The sequence below is a fragment of the Tamandua tetradactyla genome, chromosome 1, assembly GCF_023851605.1.
Source record: "Tamandua tetradactyla isolate mTamTet1 chromosome 1, mTamTet1.pri, whole genome shotgun sequence".
NCBI lineage: Eukaryota > Metazoa > Chordata > Mammalia > Pilosa > Myrmecophagidae > Tamandua > Tamandua tetradactyla.
In genome coordinates, this window is record NC_135327.1 from 83,581,030 (window position 1) to 83,594,561 (window position 13,532).

The window sequence follows — 13,532 nt, forward strand, 5'->3', positions numbered from 1 at the left end:
AGCTCTTTTTAGTTTATGGCGTGTTGGAGTGGCTGGAGGGAAGTACCTAAAACTGCTCAGCTGTTTTCTAATAGCCTTGATTCTTGAAGATGATTGTATGAAGATAAAACTTTTACAGTGGGTGTGATTGTGAAAACCTTGTGTCTGGCTTTCCTTTTATCCAGGGTATGGACAGATGAGTAAAAAAAATATGGATTAAAAACAAAATAAATAATATGGGGGTAAGAGGCAAAATAAATTGGGTAGATGGAAATACTAATGATCAATAAGAGGGAGGGGTAAGGGGTATGGGATATATGAGTTTTTTCTTTTTCTTTTTATTTCTTATACTGGAGTGATACAAGTGTTCTAAAAAATGATCATGGTGATGGATACACAACAATGTGATAATATGAGCCATTGATTGTACACTATGTATGGGTTGTATGTATATGAAGATTTGTCAGTAAATATATATTTTTAAAAAATGTATGTTCACTATGCAAACACAGCCAAAAAGAGTTTCCAAGAGCTTTCTCTGGTAAACTAGATTGCCTCCTCTAAGCCCATCTCATGTAGAAATTCAGTAAATTCTACTGTTTAAGCTCATTGGTCTTCACCACTGCTCTTGAAAGATATGTCAGGTACAACGTAAAAGTGAAATAAAAGGCAGTGACAGGAGCAAGTGTATAAACTGTCATTCCAGTGGTGTAGTCTGTTTGTATTAGAATTCTGGCTCTGCAAACTTGGGGGCAAGTGACCTAAACACAGTGTTTCATTTTCCTTATCTGTAAAGTGGGTATAAAAATACCTACCCCAAAAGGTTGTTTGGGAATTAAATAAGCCAAAACATGAAAGTCCTAGGAAAAGCACCTGTCACATAATAAACCCAATCTAAGTGTTATGGGAATTGAAAGGAAGCTTATAGCTATCAGAGTTTGGGGGCCACGTTAAGTGGGGTAAAAATAATGACACTCAGGTTGGACTGGGCAGGTTTAATATGGAGCATCTGGGAAGCTCATGATTAAATGGCATGAGAGATTTTTATAGGATAGTGATGGTGGGAAGATCCAATATAGGAATGAGGTGTTGCTTAATGAAAGCTCAGAGCCTTTAGAATCATTACTGTATCTCATTAGAATCATTACTGTATCTCAAGTCAGGGAGGACGAGGAGGTTTCAGCCCACAGGCTAACTTAGATGAATTTAATGCACACTATTCTGAGGTGAAGTCTAGATTCAGCAGGATAGGAGCTGTGATAAATTAGAATTCCAAAGGCATTGGACGGGGCAGCATGCATGCCCAGTATTTGCCCTACTGTTCCACAGTGGCTGTCCAAGGATGAGGTGTCTCTTCTCCTTTCCAAACACTGCTTTTCTACTACCTGCTGCATTCTTTGAGAATATAAGAATTTCAGGTGGGAATTGGACCTTTAGAATTCTTCATGAGAACTTTGGATTTGTTTTATGATAATTCAAGACATCATAGTAGGACTTAGAGTCATGTTAGAAAACAGTTTGGCAACATTAGGGGATGAGAAGAGAGGATGGTGATAATTCAGCAAGGTGGGTCTCACTGTAATTTAGACAAGAGGTTAAAGCTGCATGGAAAAAGGGAGAGGAACACAAAGGTACTACAAATGAGAGTTACTGATAAGAAGAATGATCGTATTTTTTGATGGAAATAAGGCAAATAATTCAGCACCTGTCCTGGATACCACTCCCCAAGACAACCTAACATTTTGATATCTAAATAAGTTTGACATTTATATTTCTAGATCATAGATGAGGTATACATTTTATCAGGTAGATAAGCCCTTTGGTGGTCCTCTCTTGGTGGGGAAGACACTGGAGGGGAATGGGGTAGAAGAACCTGGTTTGAATTTGGATTCTGTAGCTTGCAAAGAGAAGGATCCTGGATGGGTTGTCTGACCTCTCTGAGTCTCTGTTTGTTCCTCTATAAAATAGGGATAAACAGGCTGTTTTGACCTACTGTGGTGGCTGGCATGGAGAAGGATCCAAGCAAAGGCCCCTGGCCCATGCCTTCCCTGCCCCCCCTCTGTGGCTGCTGTACTCCGAGGCAGCTGGCATCAAGCTGTGGGCGTGCTGTAATCCTGGGAGTGCTTGGTTCCCTTTTCTATTTTCCTTAGAGGAGAAAGTGTAGCTCTATGTGCCATCCACCTAGGGACAGTTATATTCTGTTTTGCTAATTTTTTAAATACTATTCAGTGTCTAGAAAAACAAAAAGGAAGAGACCATGATGTGAAATTTAAATAAAGGACTTTACGACTCTAAGTGGAAGGTTTTCAGATCATCTTTCCACTGTTGAAGATATGCAGCCTGTAAGAAGTATCTTTCTTAGACAGGCACCGTAGCCTTCAGGTGTTTTGAATGAAGTCTAGCTTTAATATAGAAGAGAAAAATATGGGAAGAAGAAAGAGATAAGCCAGGTTCTTCTTACAGTTTATATGCTTAGAATAAAAGCAAGAGGGTGGATGGGAGGAGATCTTGTCAGAAGGCCAAGAATCTCCACGTTATTGAATTTTACTTCTCTTGTAGAAGTGACCTGTATAATTTTGCTTTGCCCTAACTCTGTTGCAATAATAGTAACAAAAATTATAGTACCACTCCCTTGCATTTGCATCATACCTCTGTGTTGCCAGTTGTCAAAGTACAGTTATACCAATGTTAAAAACAGGATTCTAAAAAAAAAAAAAACAAAATAAACAATTCCCATACAAACCTTAAAGTAAGCATGTGCCAAAGATCTTATTCAACACATTAATTATTGAGGCATCAGTAAGATATTAAATTTCTGGTTCATACTGCCTTGGAAGAGTTGAGTATTTTGGGGGGTGTTTAATAAGGGATTTTAAGATCATTTTTCTGGGTTGTATACAAAACTGGTTAATGTCCTATGGGGTTGTAAACTGTATTCCTTAGGGTCATCCTTTTCACTGGACAGAAACTATTTGTGTCTCTGCTGGAAAAAATTCTTCAAGTTCTCCTCTGCCTTTATGGAATTGTAGAACAGCCCAGTCAATAGGATGTCAATCAAGATGCAAGCCCAGCATTGCCCTGAAAGAGCACCCAATAATCTCTTTTGCCCTTTTACAAGTTTTGGGGGATTTTTCTCATCCTATCATTGCATTAAAAGGCCCCATTAAAACTTCTCCCAGTTAGTAAAAAGTTATAAGTTTGGCATTGGGAAACATATTCTTATAGTCTGGATTGCAAAATCTAGTCTTAGAAAGTGATCCGTATGACTGTATGTTTTAATGTTCGAATGTTTATATTGTGTAAATGTTTGATAATACCATGGATGGTGTGTATTTCTAGAAGGCATTGCTGAGAAGTGTTCACATCCCTGCCTAAGTTGGTGCCTTCAGAATAGTTGACTCAGCGGTGACACATGTCCTTCTTCCGTATCCCGAGGTAACTTTCTGTTGCATTTCTAAGGAATGCTTCTCCTGGCAACAGGACCTATGTTCTAGCCAAACACAACCACTCAAGTCTAGGCTCTCAATATGTAGTGAATTTTCCAGCCATGTTGGTGTGAGACCATGTCCTCGGCTGGAATATACTTTACCACATCCAATCTGCTGGATACCTTCTAATGGAGCACACTTTTAAAAACCTCTGTGAAATATTCCCTGAAGATGTCACCTCTAAGCATTGCTAGTAATATGTTACAACCCTCTCAGAATATTTATTACACATTGCTTTGATTTGTTATTTGTGTTGTCTACCCCACTAGACTTTATGTTTCCTAAGATTAATTGCTGAAGCCTTGTTTTATTCATCTTTGTATTTCTGGGTGACCAATACTTAGCTTGGGGACTTGTTTATACCAGGGCCTCTTTGAGTGTTTATGGAATTGAAGAATGGTGTGTCAGAAGGTGGTGAGGACAAACTTCTTATGTGCTTGACTTCAGTGGTTCTAATAGTATCTTTGTGAAGTAGGACACTGCTTTAGTCAGATAACTTTAGTTCATTTTTTATTAAACAATTAAATACCTATTATGCATCAAACATTGTGCTGAATGGTTTGGACAAACCAGACAAATAAGACACAATTTGTGTCTTTAAGTCATCTACAGCATCCTGGAGGTCACTGGTATATGTGTAAATAAATGCATTGTAGCAGAGTACTGGCTCAACATCATATGTCCTGTAAGTGGTAGAATTTTGATTAAGTTCCAGGTCTTTCCAACTCCAAAAGCCATCAAACCAAGATGTCTTCAGAGTGGAAAAACTAGCTGTGCTAAGAGTACAGTCTCCCCAGAAGAGGAAACATCAGCCTTGCTCCACCTACTAATTAACAAGGTACATCTTATTTTGAAGATATTATTAATTAAAATCATTTTGTTTTATTTGCAAACTAGGTACTTCAGAAGCTTGGAAAAGCTGATGAGACAAAAGATGAACAGTTTGAAGAATACGTCCAGAACTTCAAACGGCAAGAAGTAAGTATGTTTGTATAGTTTCTGGAGTGGAAAATGGATGAACTGTGTTTGTGTTTATGTATAATTAAAATGCATTAATGTTAAAGAAAGATGGGGCTGACATTAACCTGAGGATAACATTTGGTAATTCTATGGAGTTTCTTGGGTAAGGTGAAGGAAGAGATATCAGGCAATGCAGGAAGAGGATTTGTATTTTAAAATCTCAAGAGATTGAAGAATTCTTTGCTACTCTGAACCTCTTCAGAACAGACTGATTTAAAGGAAAAACAAAGTTTTTGGTTATTTATCTTCCAGTAAGTCTTAGAGAAGCAGTAGTTAAATACTTCTGTCAAAGTTATTTCAATTGTTGCATGCCTCAAGATCATGCATTCTCAGTAGGGGTTCTATATGCTCCTGAGAGGGGTAAAAAATTGTTTCTTGAGGGTTGGTGAAAAAATATTATTCTTTTTAGAAATAAAGCACTTAGTAGATACATAAACAGATGGGAAGTATAAAGACTACTTTTATTAAAATTGCATTGAACAGGGGTGATTAGGAAAAATTATCTAAAAAGGATCCTTAAGGGGATGATGATAAAAAAAAAGCTGAGAAACTGCATTGTTTGTTCTTTTACTGGGTTGCTAAGTATTTAACAGACACGTGGATGAAAAAAAAATCTAACTAAATTTTAAATTACTTATTTGGCTTGAGTAACTGCCAGAATAATATGTTTTTAGAGATCATACCAGAATAATATGTTTTTAGAAGCAAAGGTGGGGAAATGGGGTTTGGATATGGAGACAAAGTAAGGACACATTTGTTTTTCTGCTTTCATTGGAACTTCCAGTGCACAAAGATAAAATTGTGGCTTCAAGGATAAAACCATTACTGGAAAGCCTGGGGTTTATTTTATTCTCTTTGCTCCTGTTTGCAGAACCCTGATCTTAGAAGTTTCTTTCTACCCTATATGTGTTATCAGGGTTCCAATTTTTTTCTCTCATTGGAGACATGCTCTTTCTTTTCCTTGCCAAATCCAGCTGGTAGATAGTTATGTAGACCAGTCTCCATCAAAACACATTTCTCATGGTCTACGATTTCATCCTAAGACTGAGGGTTGACATGTGCAGATACGTACCAGTTTATTTGCAGTCTTTTCTATCTGAAAATGAGGAAAGAGTGGCAATTGAGGAGAAAATGGCAACACAGATAGATATTGAACTTATCCAGATAACTGAGTTTATAGAGAACTTTGGGTTAATAAAGGTAGAAAAGGCAATTCCTAAAGAAATGTTAGGTCTAGGTACACAGAATGAGTAGTTCGCAAGACTCCAGAACAAGTTATACTTGCCTTGTGTTCTTGTTTGGTGAGTTCTCATACATCTATTCATGCACTTAGGAAAGCGCATAGCGATTGTAGGAATTTTCCGCAGGAAATTCTGCTAATGAATGTCCTGTTACTTTGCAAGGTATGGTAGTTAGATTCACTTATCAACTTGGCCAGGTGAAGGTGCCTAGTTCTGTTGCTGTGGACATGAGCCAATGGTATGTGAACCTCATCTGTTGCTCATTACATCTGCAGTTGGCTAGGAGGCATGCCTACTGTAATGAATGATGTTTGACTTAATTGGCTGGTGCTTAAATGAGAGAGCGTAACGTAGCACAGCCCAGGCAGCTCAGCATACCTCATCTCAGCACTCACAGCTCAGCCCAGGTCTTTGGAGATGCAGAAAGAAATCACCCTGGGGAAAGTTGTTGGAACCCAGAGGCCTGGAGAGAAGGCCAGCAGAGATCACCCTGTGCCTTCCCACGTAAGAAAGAACCTCAGTTGGAAGTTAGATGCCTTTCCCTTGGAGAACTAATAAATCCCCTTTGATTAAAAGCCAATCTGTGTCTCGTGTGTTGCATTCCAGCAGCTAGCAAACTAGAACACAAGGTGATCCCAAATGTCTTCTTTAAGGGGTCGGATTCAGACAGAAGAGGTCAGACTTGCTTACAAATTTCCCTGCTTGAGATTTACACTATCTTTTAAAACATGGTTTTCATGTCTGGCGTATCCCTGTGGATCTAATTAGTTTTTTGCTCGTGTATTTTTTTCTCTAACACTTTTTAATGGCATTTTGATGTTGGTAGCACAAAAGACTGACCTTGGAGGCCTCAAGTTCAGAAATGCATTCATGACTTGGATGAACTTTTTCCAATTTTGTTGCTGTTTTTTGGGATTTGTTGGCTGAACCAGCTGCAATTGTTTTTGTTTGTTAGTTTTGTCTAAAGGATCAGAGGAAAAAGCAATTGATTGAATCACTGACTACTTCGGTTTAGTGACTTTTGCACCAAGAGACATAGCATGGGGTGACTTTATAATGTTGCTCCACTATCAATCTTTGCTGCTATATTGATTTTTCAAATGTTAGGGTGCAAATAGTTGACTGTTATTCTTGAAGACCAACAAATTGGTTTTCTCAAGAGTATTATAAGACTTCACAATCTGGGAAAACTTCAAAATTTGAAGGGATTTAAATAAGCAATTCTATTTTATGAATGAAACAAATAGACTGGAAATTTAGGAAATGCTTCTTCTCTCAGAGTCTCCTGATCTCTGGTTCACTTTGAAAATATTTTTGGGTCTGGAACATCTTGCATTTCCTCTTCTCCATTTTGGTATTGTTTTTTAAATTAGAGAGTTAGTTGGTAGTCCCTATATTGGAGTGAGAAGGGAGGGCCTTTATGTCTGTTAGAGGGAAAGAATTGGGAGGGAAGGAAGTTGATGGGAAGGGGAGCTGAGAGATTGATTAATTTTCCATAGAAACATATTAAAGGCTGAGATGTATAGTTCAAGGATGAGTTGATTAATGGACTGTAAGGGAAAATATGTCCCATAAAAACCTAGGACAAGGATCTACCAAGATTGTGGTTACTTCTACAAGGCCTATTATTTTTAGTATTAATGTATTGGTAAGCCATTGCTCTGAAGGCAGAGTGCATTACCTGACCTAGGAAATATAGATTTCATGTTTGTTATGTGATTGATTTTTTTCAAATCCAAAAAAATATTCCTGACAAGGTAAGATGAACTATGTTTGGATTTGTGCATTACATTGTAGTTATCTGGCCATACTCTAGAATGTTCTAGAAATTATTCAAACATTTTTTTGACCTTGATGATCTTATTTTTAAATTTCCTTTAATAAAATTATAAGGAGGTCAATGTGACAGTGGCTCAGTGGCAAAATTCTCATCTGCCATGCCTGAGACCTGGGTTCGATTCCTGGTGCCTGCCCATGCCAAAAAAAAAAAAAAAAAAATCATAAGGGCCCTCATAGTTATTGATAAATAACCTGTTATTCATATTAGAAACAATGGTAAAAGGGTCTGTATTTGGACTCTTACTTGAAGCTCAGCTTTATTTTATTCTAACCTCAAATTTTTATTCTGACCCCAAACCTCTGTTCATAAAGGGTGGTTTGTGTTAGACTGGGAGTGTGGAGGAAGAGTCTGCAGTTAACTCTCTCAGTTGTTCTTTGGACTCCCAATACTGTGTTTTTCTGTGGCCCAGTGTTCATAAACTCTCAGTTAGGACAAGGGAGTATGGGGTAAACGGGGATAGAGTAAAAGGAAATAGAGTGAATAGAGTACAGAGAACTGATACTTTTTCATGATGGTGAGTGGTAAGGAGAGCAGAGACTGTAGAAATCTAGCAGGAAGAGTGAAATCTGACTTCAATATTTCCTCCCCAGAGGTTTATTTTTCCCTTTGTATTTTTCCTCTTACTAGAGCTGCTAACAAATAGCAAAACTGACTGGTGTGAACATCAGTTAATTTCAATGCGCCAATGAGTCCATCCATGATCAGAAGAAAGGACTCTGAAGTGGAAGGTCCTCAGCATCTCTCATCCTTCCTGCTAAGAAACTCAGCCACTAAGGTGGCATACCCATTGCAAAGGTGCTAATTACAGAAACAAAATTACTCTGAGGCTGGTTGGGCACAGATAACCAAGTATTTGATCACATTTCAGCGAGCGCAGATCTGAGTCCCCTAATCCAGGTACCGCCTAAGAACAATACTTCAAATAAAGGGAAAAGGAACTTCTAATCCCCCTCTCGTATTTCTACAGCTTTCCATTCCCTCTTTAAATACTATAGCAGGGTTTCTGTTGCTTCTCTCCTTGCCCCCTACCAACAATAGACCAACTTTGGTGGGATAAAAATTAAGAAGCAAAGGAATACTTGGACCTTGAAATCTTCTCTGACAGTGAGCATTCAGAGCCAATAACCTCAGTTATTACTGAAAATGAAAATGACATGTCTTCCTACACTAGGGGTATGCTCTTTGGCGGCTCTTATCTTTTAGCCTCCACAGCATTTAGTGCTTTGCACATAACTTAGTAAATATTTGCTCAACTTGAAGCTGAGCTAGTGGCAGAAATTATAATTTTGAACACATGCCTAGAATATATTCTTCTGGGATGGAAGAGATGTTTTTTGCATTTTTGTAAGTAGTTTCACAACATATTTTTTCAAACCTAGAATATATAAATAAAAATAAAAAGTAGAATATTTTTTTTTAAGAGTAAGCAAGTAGAAAATTTATTAGGTACACATGTGAGGACATGTAGTACTCTCTCAAATCAGGTGAGAAAGGTGAGAGACCCCAACATTGTGCAGCCAAAATAGAAGTTTTCAGAAGAATGTAAATACAAAATGTTCTGCCATAGTGTGTTAAAATGTGAATAAAATATTTATTTATGGTATATCATATTTACATTCTAAAAATTTTGTAATTTGTCTGCCCAGATAAGCCTAGCAGATACCTTAGAAAGTAGGTTTTTAGCACAGATAGCCATGATGTGCATGTGCTAATGTAGCCATGTTTCCTTAAATATTAATAGTGATCTTCTTCTGAGATACCAATACCTTGATAAAATGTGGGTCCATTGGGTCTATTTTGAATAATGGTCAAGTTCTCCATGGGCATGTCTTACCCCAGAGAGTGCAGAACTTCAGTCAGCCTACCGTGTTCCCTACTGGGGGACCAGGCTCTCTGGATTTTTGAGTAAGACCCTCAGGTCATGTGTTTTGTGCTCACCATAGAGCATTGTATTTCAAACTTGGCTGCCTCAGAATCACCAGAAGGGCTTGGTGACACACAGGTTTCTGGAATCTACTTGCAGAGGTTCTGATTCAATAGGTCTTTGGTAAGGCACCAGAATTTGTAGTTCCAAAAAGTTCCCAGGTGATGCCAATGATGCTGGTCCAGATACAATATCTGTGGGCCACTGCACTCTGTTATCTATGAGTTCTTAAAATTTTGAAACCAGTATGGTTTCTATGGTTAGTGTCTATATGACAAGATCTAGATAAAAATTTAGTGGCCATGTTCTGAATTATCTGACTTGCTTTTCTCCAGAAAGGATATTCTCTTTCACAGGCATGGTTTGGGGCTAAGTGAGACTGCTCCTTCTTCTCAGTGTCATTTCGTTAAAATAAAAATACCCTTGGGAGAGATTAAATATATGTTGTTCACACTTTCATGAGAATGAGTTTAATACGATTATCTTCAAGTAATATAGTTTAATAGGGAAGAGTATGGAAAGTTTTAGAACTCTGGCTATAGAATCCTGAAAAATAATGAAGAGTAACGATTTGGGGATTGAATACATACAGCAAATTTAAGGCCTCCAAAATTAAAATATCCCCTATCAGTGAAGCTAAAGTAATGCTGAAAGGGAAGTTTATATCATTAAATACTTATATTAAATGAACAGAAGGTCTCAAGTCAATAATCTAAGTTCTTACTTCAAGAAAGGCAAAATAAACTCAAAGCAAGTAGAAGGAAGAAAATAATAAAGAATAGAAGTCAATGCAATTGAAAATAAGGAAGAATAGAAAAAAATAACTGAATAAAAACCTGGTTCTTGGAAAAATCTATATAATTGATAAACCTCTAGCAAGACCAATACAAGTAAAAGGTAAAAGACACAAATCACCAATATCAGAAATGCAACCAAGGACATCACTGTTCCTCGTGCAGCTATTAAAAGGATAATAAAGGACTAATCCAAACAACTTGATACTTTAAATTTTACAGCCACATTGTTACAGTTCTTCAAGAACTAAAAATACTCAAATCAAGATGAAATAAACAATCAGAAAAGTGCTATAACCATTAAATAAATTGAATTTATAATATAAAATCTCTGAAAAAGAAACCTCCAGGGACAGATGGTTTCACTGGAGGATTCAACCAAACATGTAAAGAAGAATGAATCCAGATTTTAGACCATTTATTTGAAAAAATTAAGGAGAAAGAAATGCTTCCCAACTCATTTAATGAGGCCAGTTTTATCCTAATGCCAAAAGAAAAGTCTGTATGAAAAAAGAAACTACAGACCAACATTTCTTATGAAGTTGGATGCAAATATCCTCAACAAAATTAATATACCTAATCTAACACTATATCAAAAGAATTATATTCTGTGACCAAATAGGATTTATTCCCAGTATGCAAGCCTGTTCTACCATTCAAAAATCAGTGTAAGCCACCATGTTAATAGGCTGAAGAATAAAATTATGTGATCATATTAACTGGTGTAGAGAAAGTACACAAAAGCCAATATTAATTCATCATAAAAATGCTCAGTAAGTTAGGAATGGAGGGAAATTACTTCAACTTGTTAAAGAGCATCTGCAGAAAGCCTCATCCTTAATGGTGAAAGATTGAATACTTTTCCCTTACGATCCAGAGCAAGGCAAGGGATGTCTGCTTTCCCCACTGCTGTTCATCACAGACCTAGAAGTTCAGTCGAGCACAATAAGAAAGAAAAGGCATACCTATCAGAAAGGAAGAAGTGAAGCCGTCCTATTTTCAGCTGATGTTATTTTCTATATGAAAAACCCCAAGGAATTAACAAAAAATGCTAGATCTAAAAAGAGAATTCGGCTATGTTTGGGGCTACAAGGTCAACACACAAAAATAAATGATGTTTCTATGTATTAACAGGTAACGTGAAAACTGAAGTTAATAACACAGTAGGCTTTATAGTCACTCTAAAGAAAATGAAATACTTATATACATACTTACTAAAATGTACAGAAACTGTATGCTGAAAATTACAAAATGCTAATGAAAGAAATCAAAGAAAACCTAAATAAATGAAAAGACATACTGTATTCATGGATCTGAAGACATAAGTAAAGGTGTCAGTTCTCCTCAACTTGATCTATAGGTTTAATGCAATTTCCTGAAATTCCTACAGCATTTTTTTTGTAGCTATAGACAAGCTTATTCTAAAATTTATATGAAGTGCACAGACATTACAATAATAAAGCAACGACAAAGAATAAAGCGTGAGGACTCACTCTATTCAATATTAAGGCCTACTATATGGCTTCAGTAATCAGAACTGTATAGTATGGATGGAGGGATAGATAAATGGACAGTGGAACAGAATTGAGAACTCAGGAATAGACCCACACAAATATGTTCGACTGAGTTTTCACTAAAGCGCACAAGCAATTCAGTAGGGGGAAAGAGCCTTTTTAACAAATGGTTCTGGAGCAATTGGACATCCATAGTCAAAGAAAAGAACCTAGGCTGAAACCTCCTCACCTTTATACAAAAATTAGCTCAATATGTATTATGGACTTAAATGTCCATAATCTATAAATCTATAAAACTTTTAGAGGAAAACGTAAGAGAAGATAGAGTTTAGGCAAAGAGTTCTTAGACTTGATACCAAAAGCATGATCCATAAAATGAAATTTTGATACATTGGCCTTTATCAAAATTAAAAACTTGTGTTCTCTGGAAGACCTGTTAAGAGGATGAAAAGATAAACTGTGAACTGGGAGAAAATATTTGCAAACCGCATATCCGAGAAAGAACAAGTATAGATAAAAAATTTCAAAACTCAATAATAAAAAAACCGAACAGTACAATTAGAAAATGGGCAAAGACATGAGAATAGATATTTTATTGAAGAGGATGTACAGATGGCACATAAGTGCATGAAAAGATGTTCAATATATTTAGCCATTAGAGAAATAGAAATTAAAACCGCAATAAGATATCACTCCACACCTACCAGACCGACTGAAGAAAATAGTTACAACACAGATTCTGGCAAGGATGCAGAGAAACTGGATCACTCATACATTGTATAAAATAGTATAGACACTATGGAAAACAGTTGGTATTTTTCTTTAAAAATTAAACATGCAACTTGATAGTTGCCCTTCAATAGATGAACAGTTAAACATACCATGTTCCATGCATACCATGGAATGATACTCAACAAAAAACATAACTAACCATCGATGCACACAACAACCTGGTTGACTCTCCAGGGAATTATGCTGAGTGGGAAAAATCAATACCCAAAGTTTATAGAATGTCTGGTTCCAATGCTACAACATTTTTGACATGACAGAGTTGCAAAGCTGCATTTTCCTCTTAAAGAATTAAAATGTGACTCTTGGATGTTGGAAGTGCAAGATTTCTGCTTGAGAGGTTGTCTTTTTCTTACCTCATGAATGGCCTCAGTGATACTAAGCAGCTCGTTTTAACCAATGTTCCCCCAAACATTTTAGGAATTTCTAATGAGAGGTGTAGTAGTGAATGAAATTCCAGAGGATGGTAGAATTGGCTCTAATTACCCCTATTTAATGGTGGCAGTATTTGAGGGGAAATCACACACAATTCTCATCACGGGAGGAGGACCCATTTCTGCCAGGGCAAGTCTGGCTTATTATTTATGGAGCCTTTTCTCCTCTTGTCTATTTTAAAATGTTTATCTGGAATAGACGTCATATATTTTGAGAAATGCCATCGTTTGTATAGGAATGGGAGAGAGTGGAAAATAAGATATTTAGATTTTAATCCCGGCATATCAAGGCTCTTTATGATTGCACTGGCCAAAATATTTGAAATGTGGTGACATGACATTCAGTCAATAGTATGTTAAGTGGAGGTTTAAGTGGCTGGTTGGTTTTATGTTCTGTTTATTGCCCATTGGTAGACTTATTTCAGCAGAACATGTGAAAAGGAACTTAAATGATATCAGGCTTATATTTGAATGAGTTATGTAATGGACAAAGCTGTTAAATGGAGGGC

The 13,532-nt window shown here is 36.8% G+C and overlaps 1 protein-coding gene across 3 annotated transcripts in view; it reads left to right on the plus strand.

Moving 5' to 3' along the window:
- The window catches only part of AMPH (amphiphysin), a 273,409-nt gene that overhangs the window by 108,903 nt on the left and 150,974 nt on the right, over positions 1-13,532 (plus strand). For 2 of the 3 annotated variants that reach the window (XM_077119505.1, XM_077119509.1), the window contains exon 2: positions 4,365-4,445. In XM_077119505.1, coding sequence (XP_076975620.1) covers positions 4,365-4,445 — 81 coding nt within the window. Of the gene's footprint in view, positions 1-1,479; positions 1,546-4,364; positions 4,446-13,532 lie in introns of those variants that run through there. The other variant, XM_077119513.1, reaches the window with a different exon arrangement.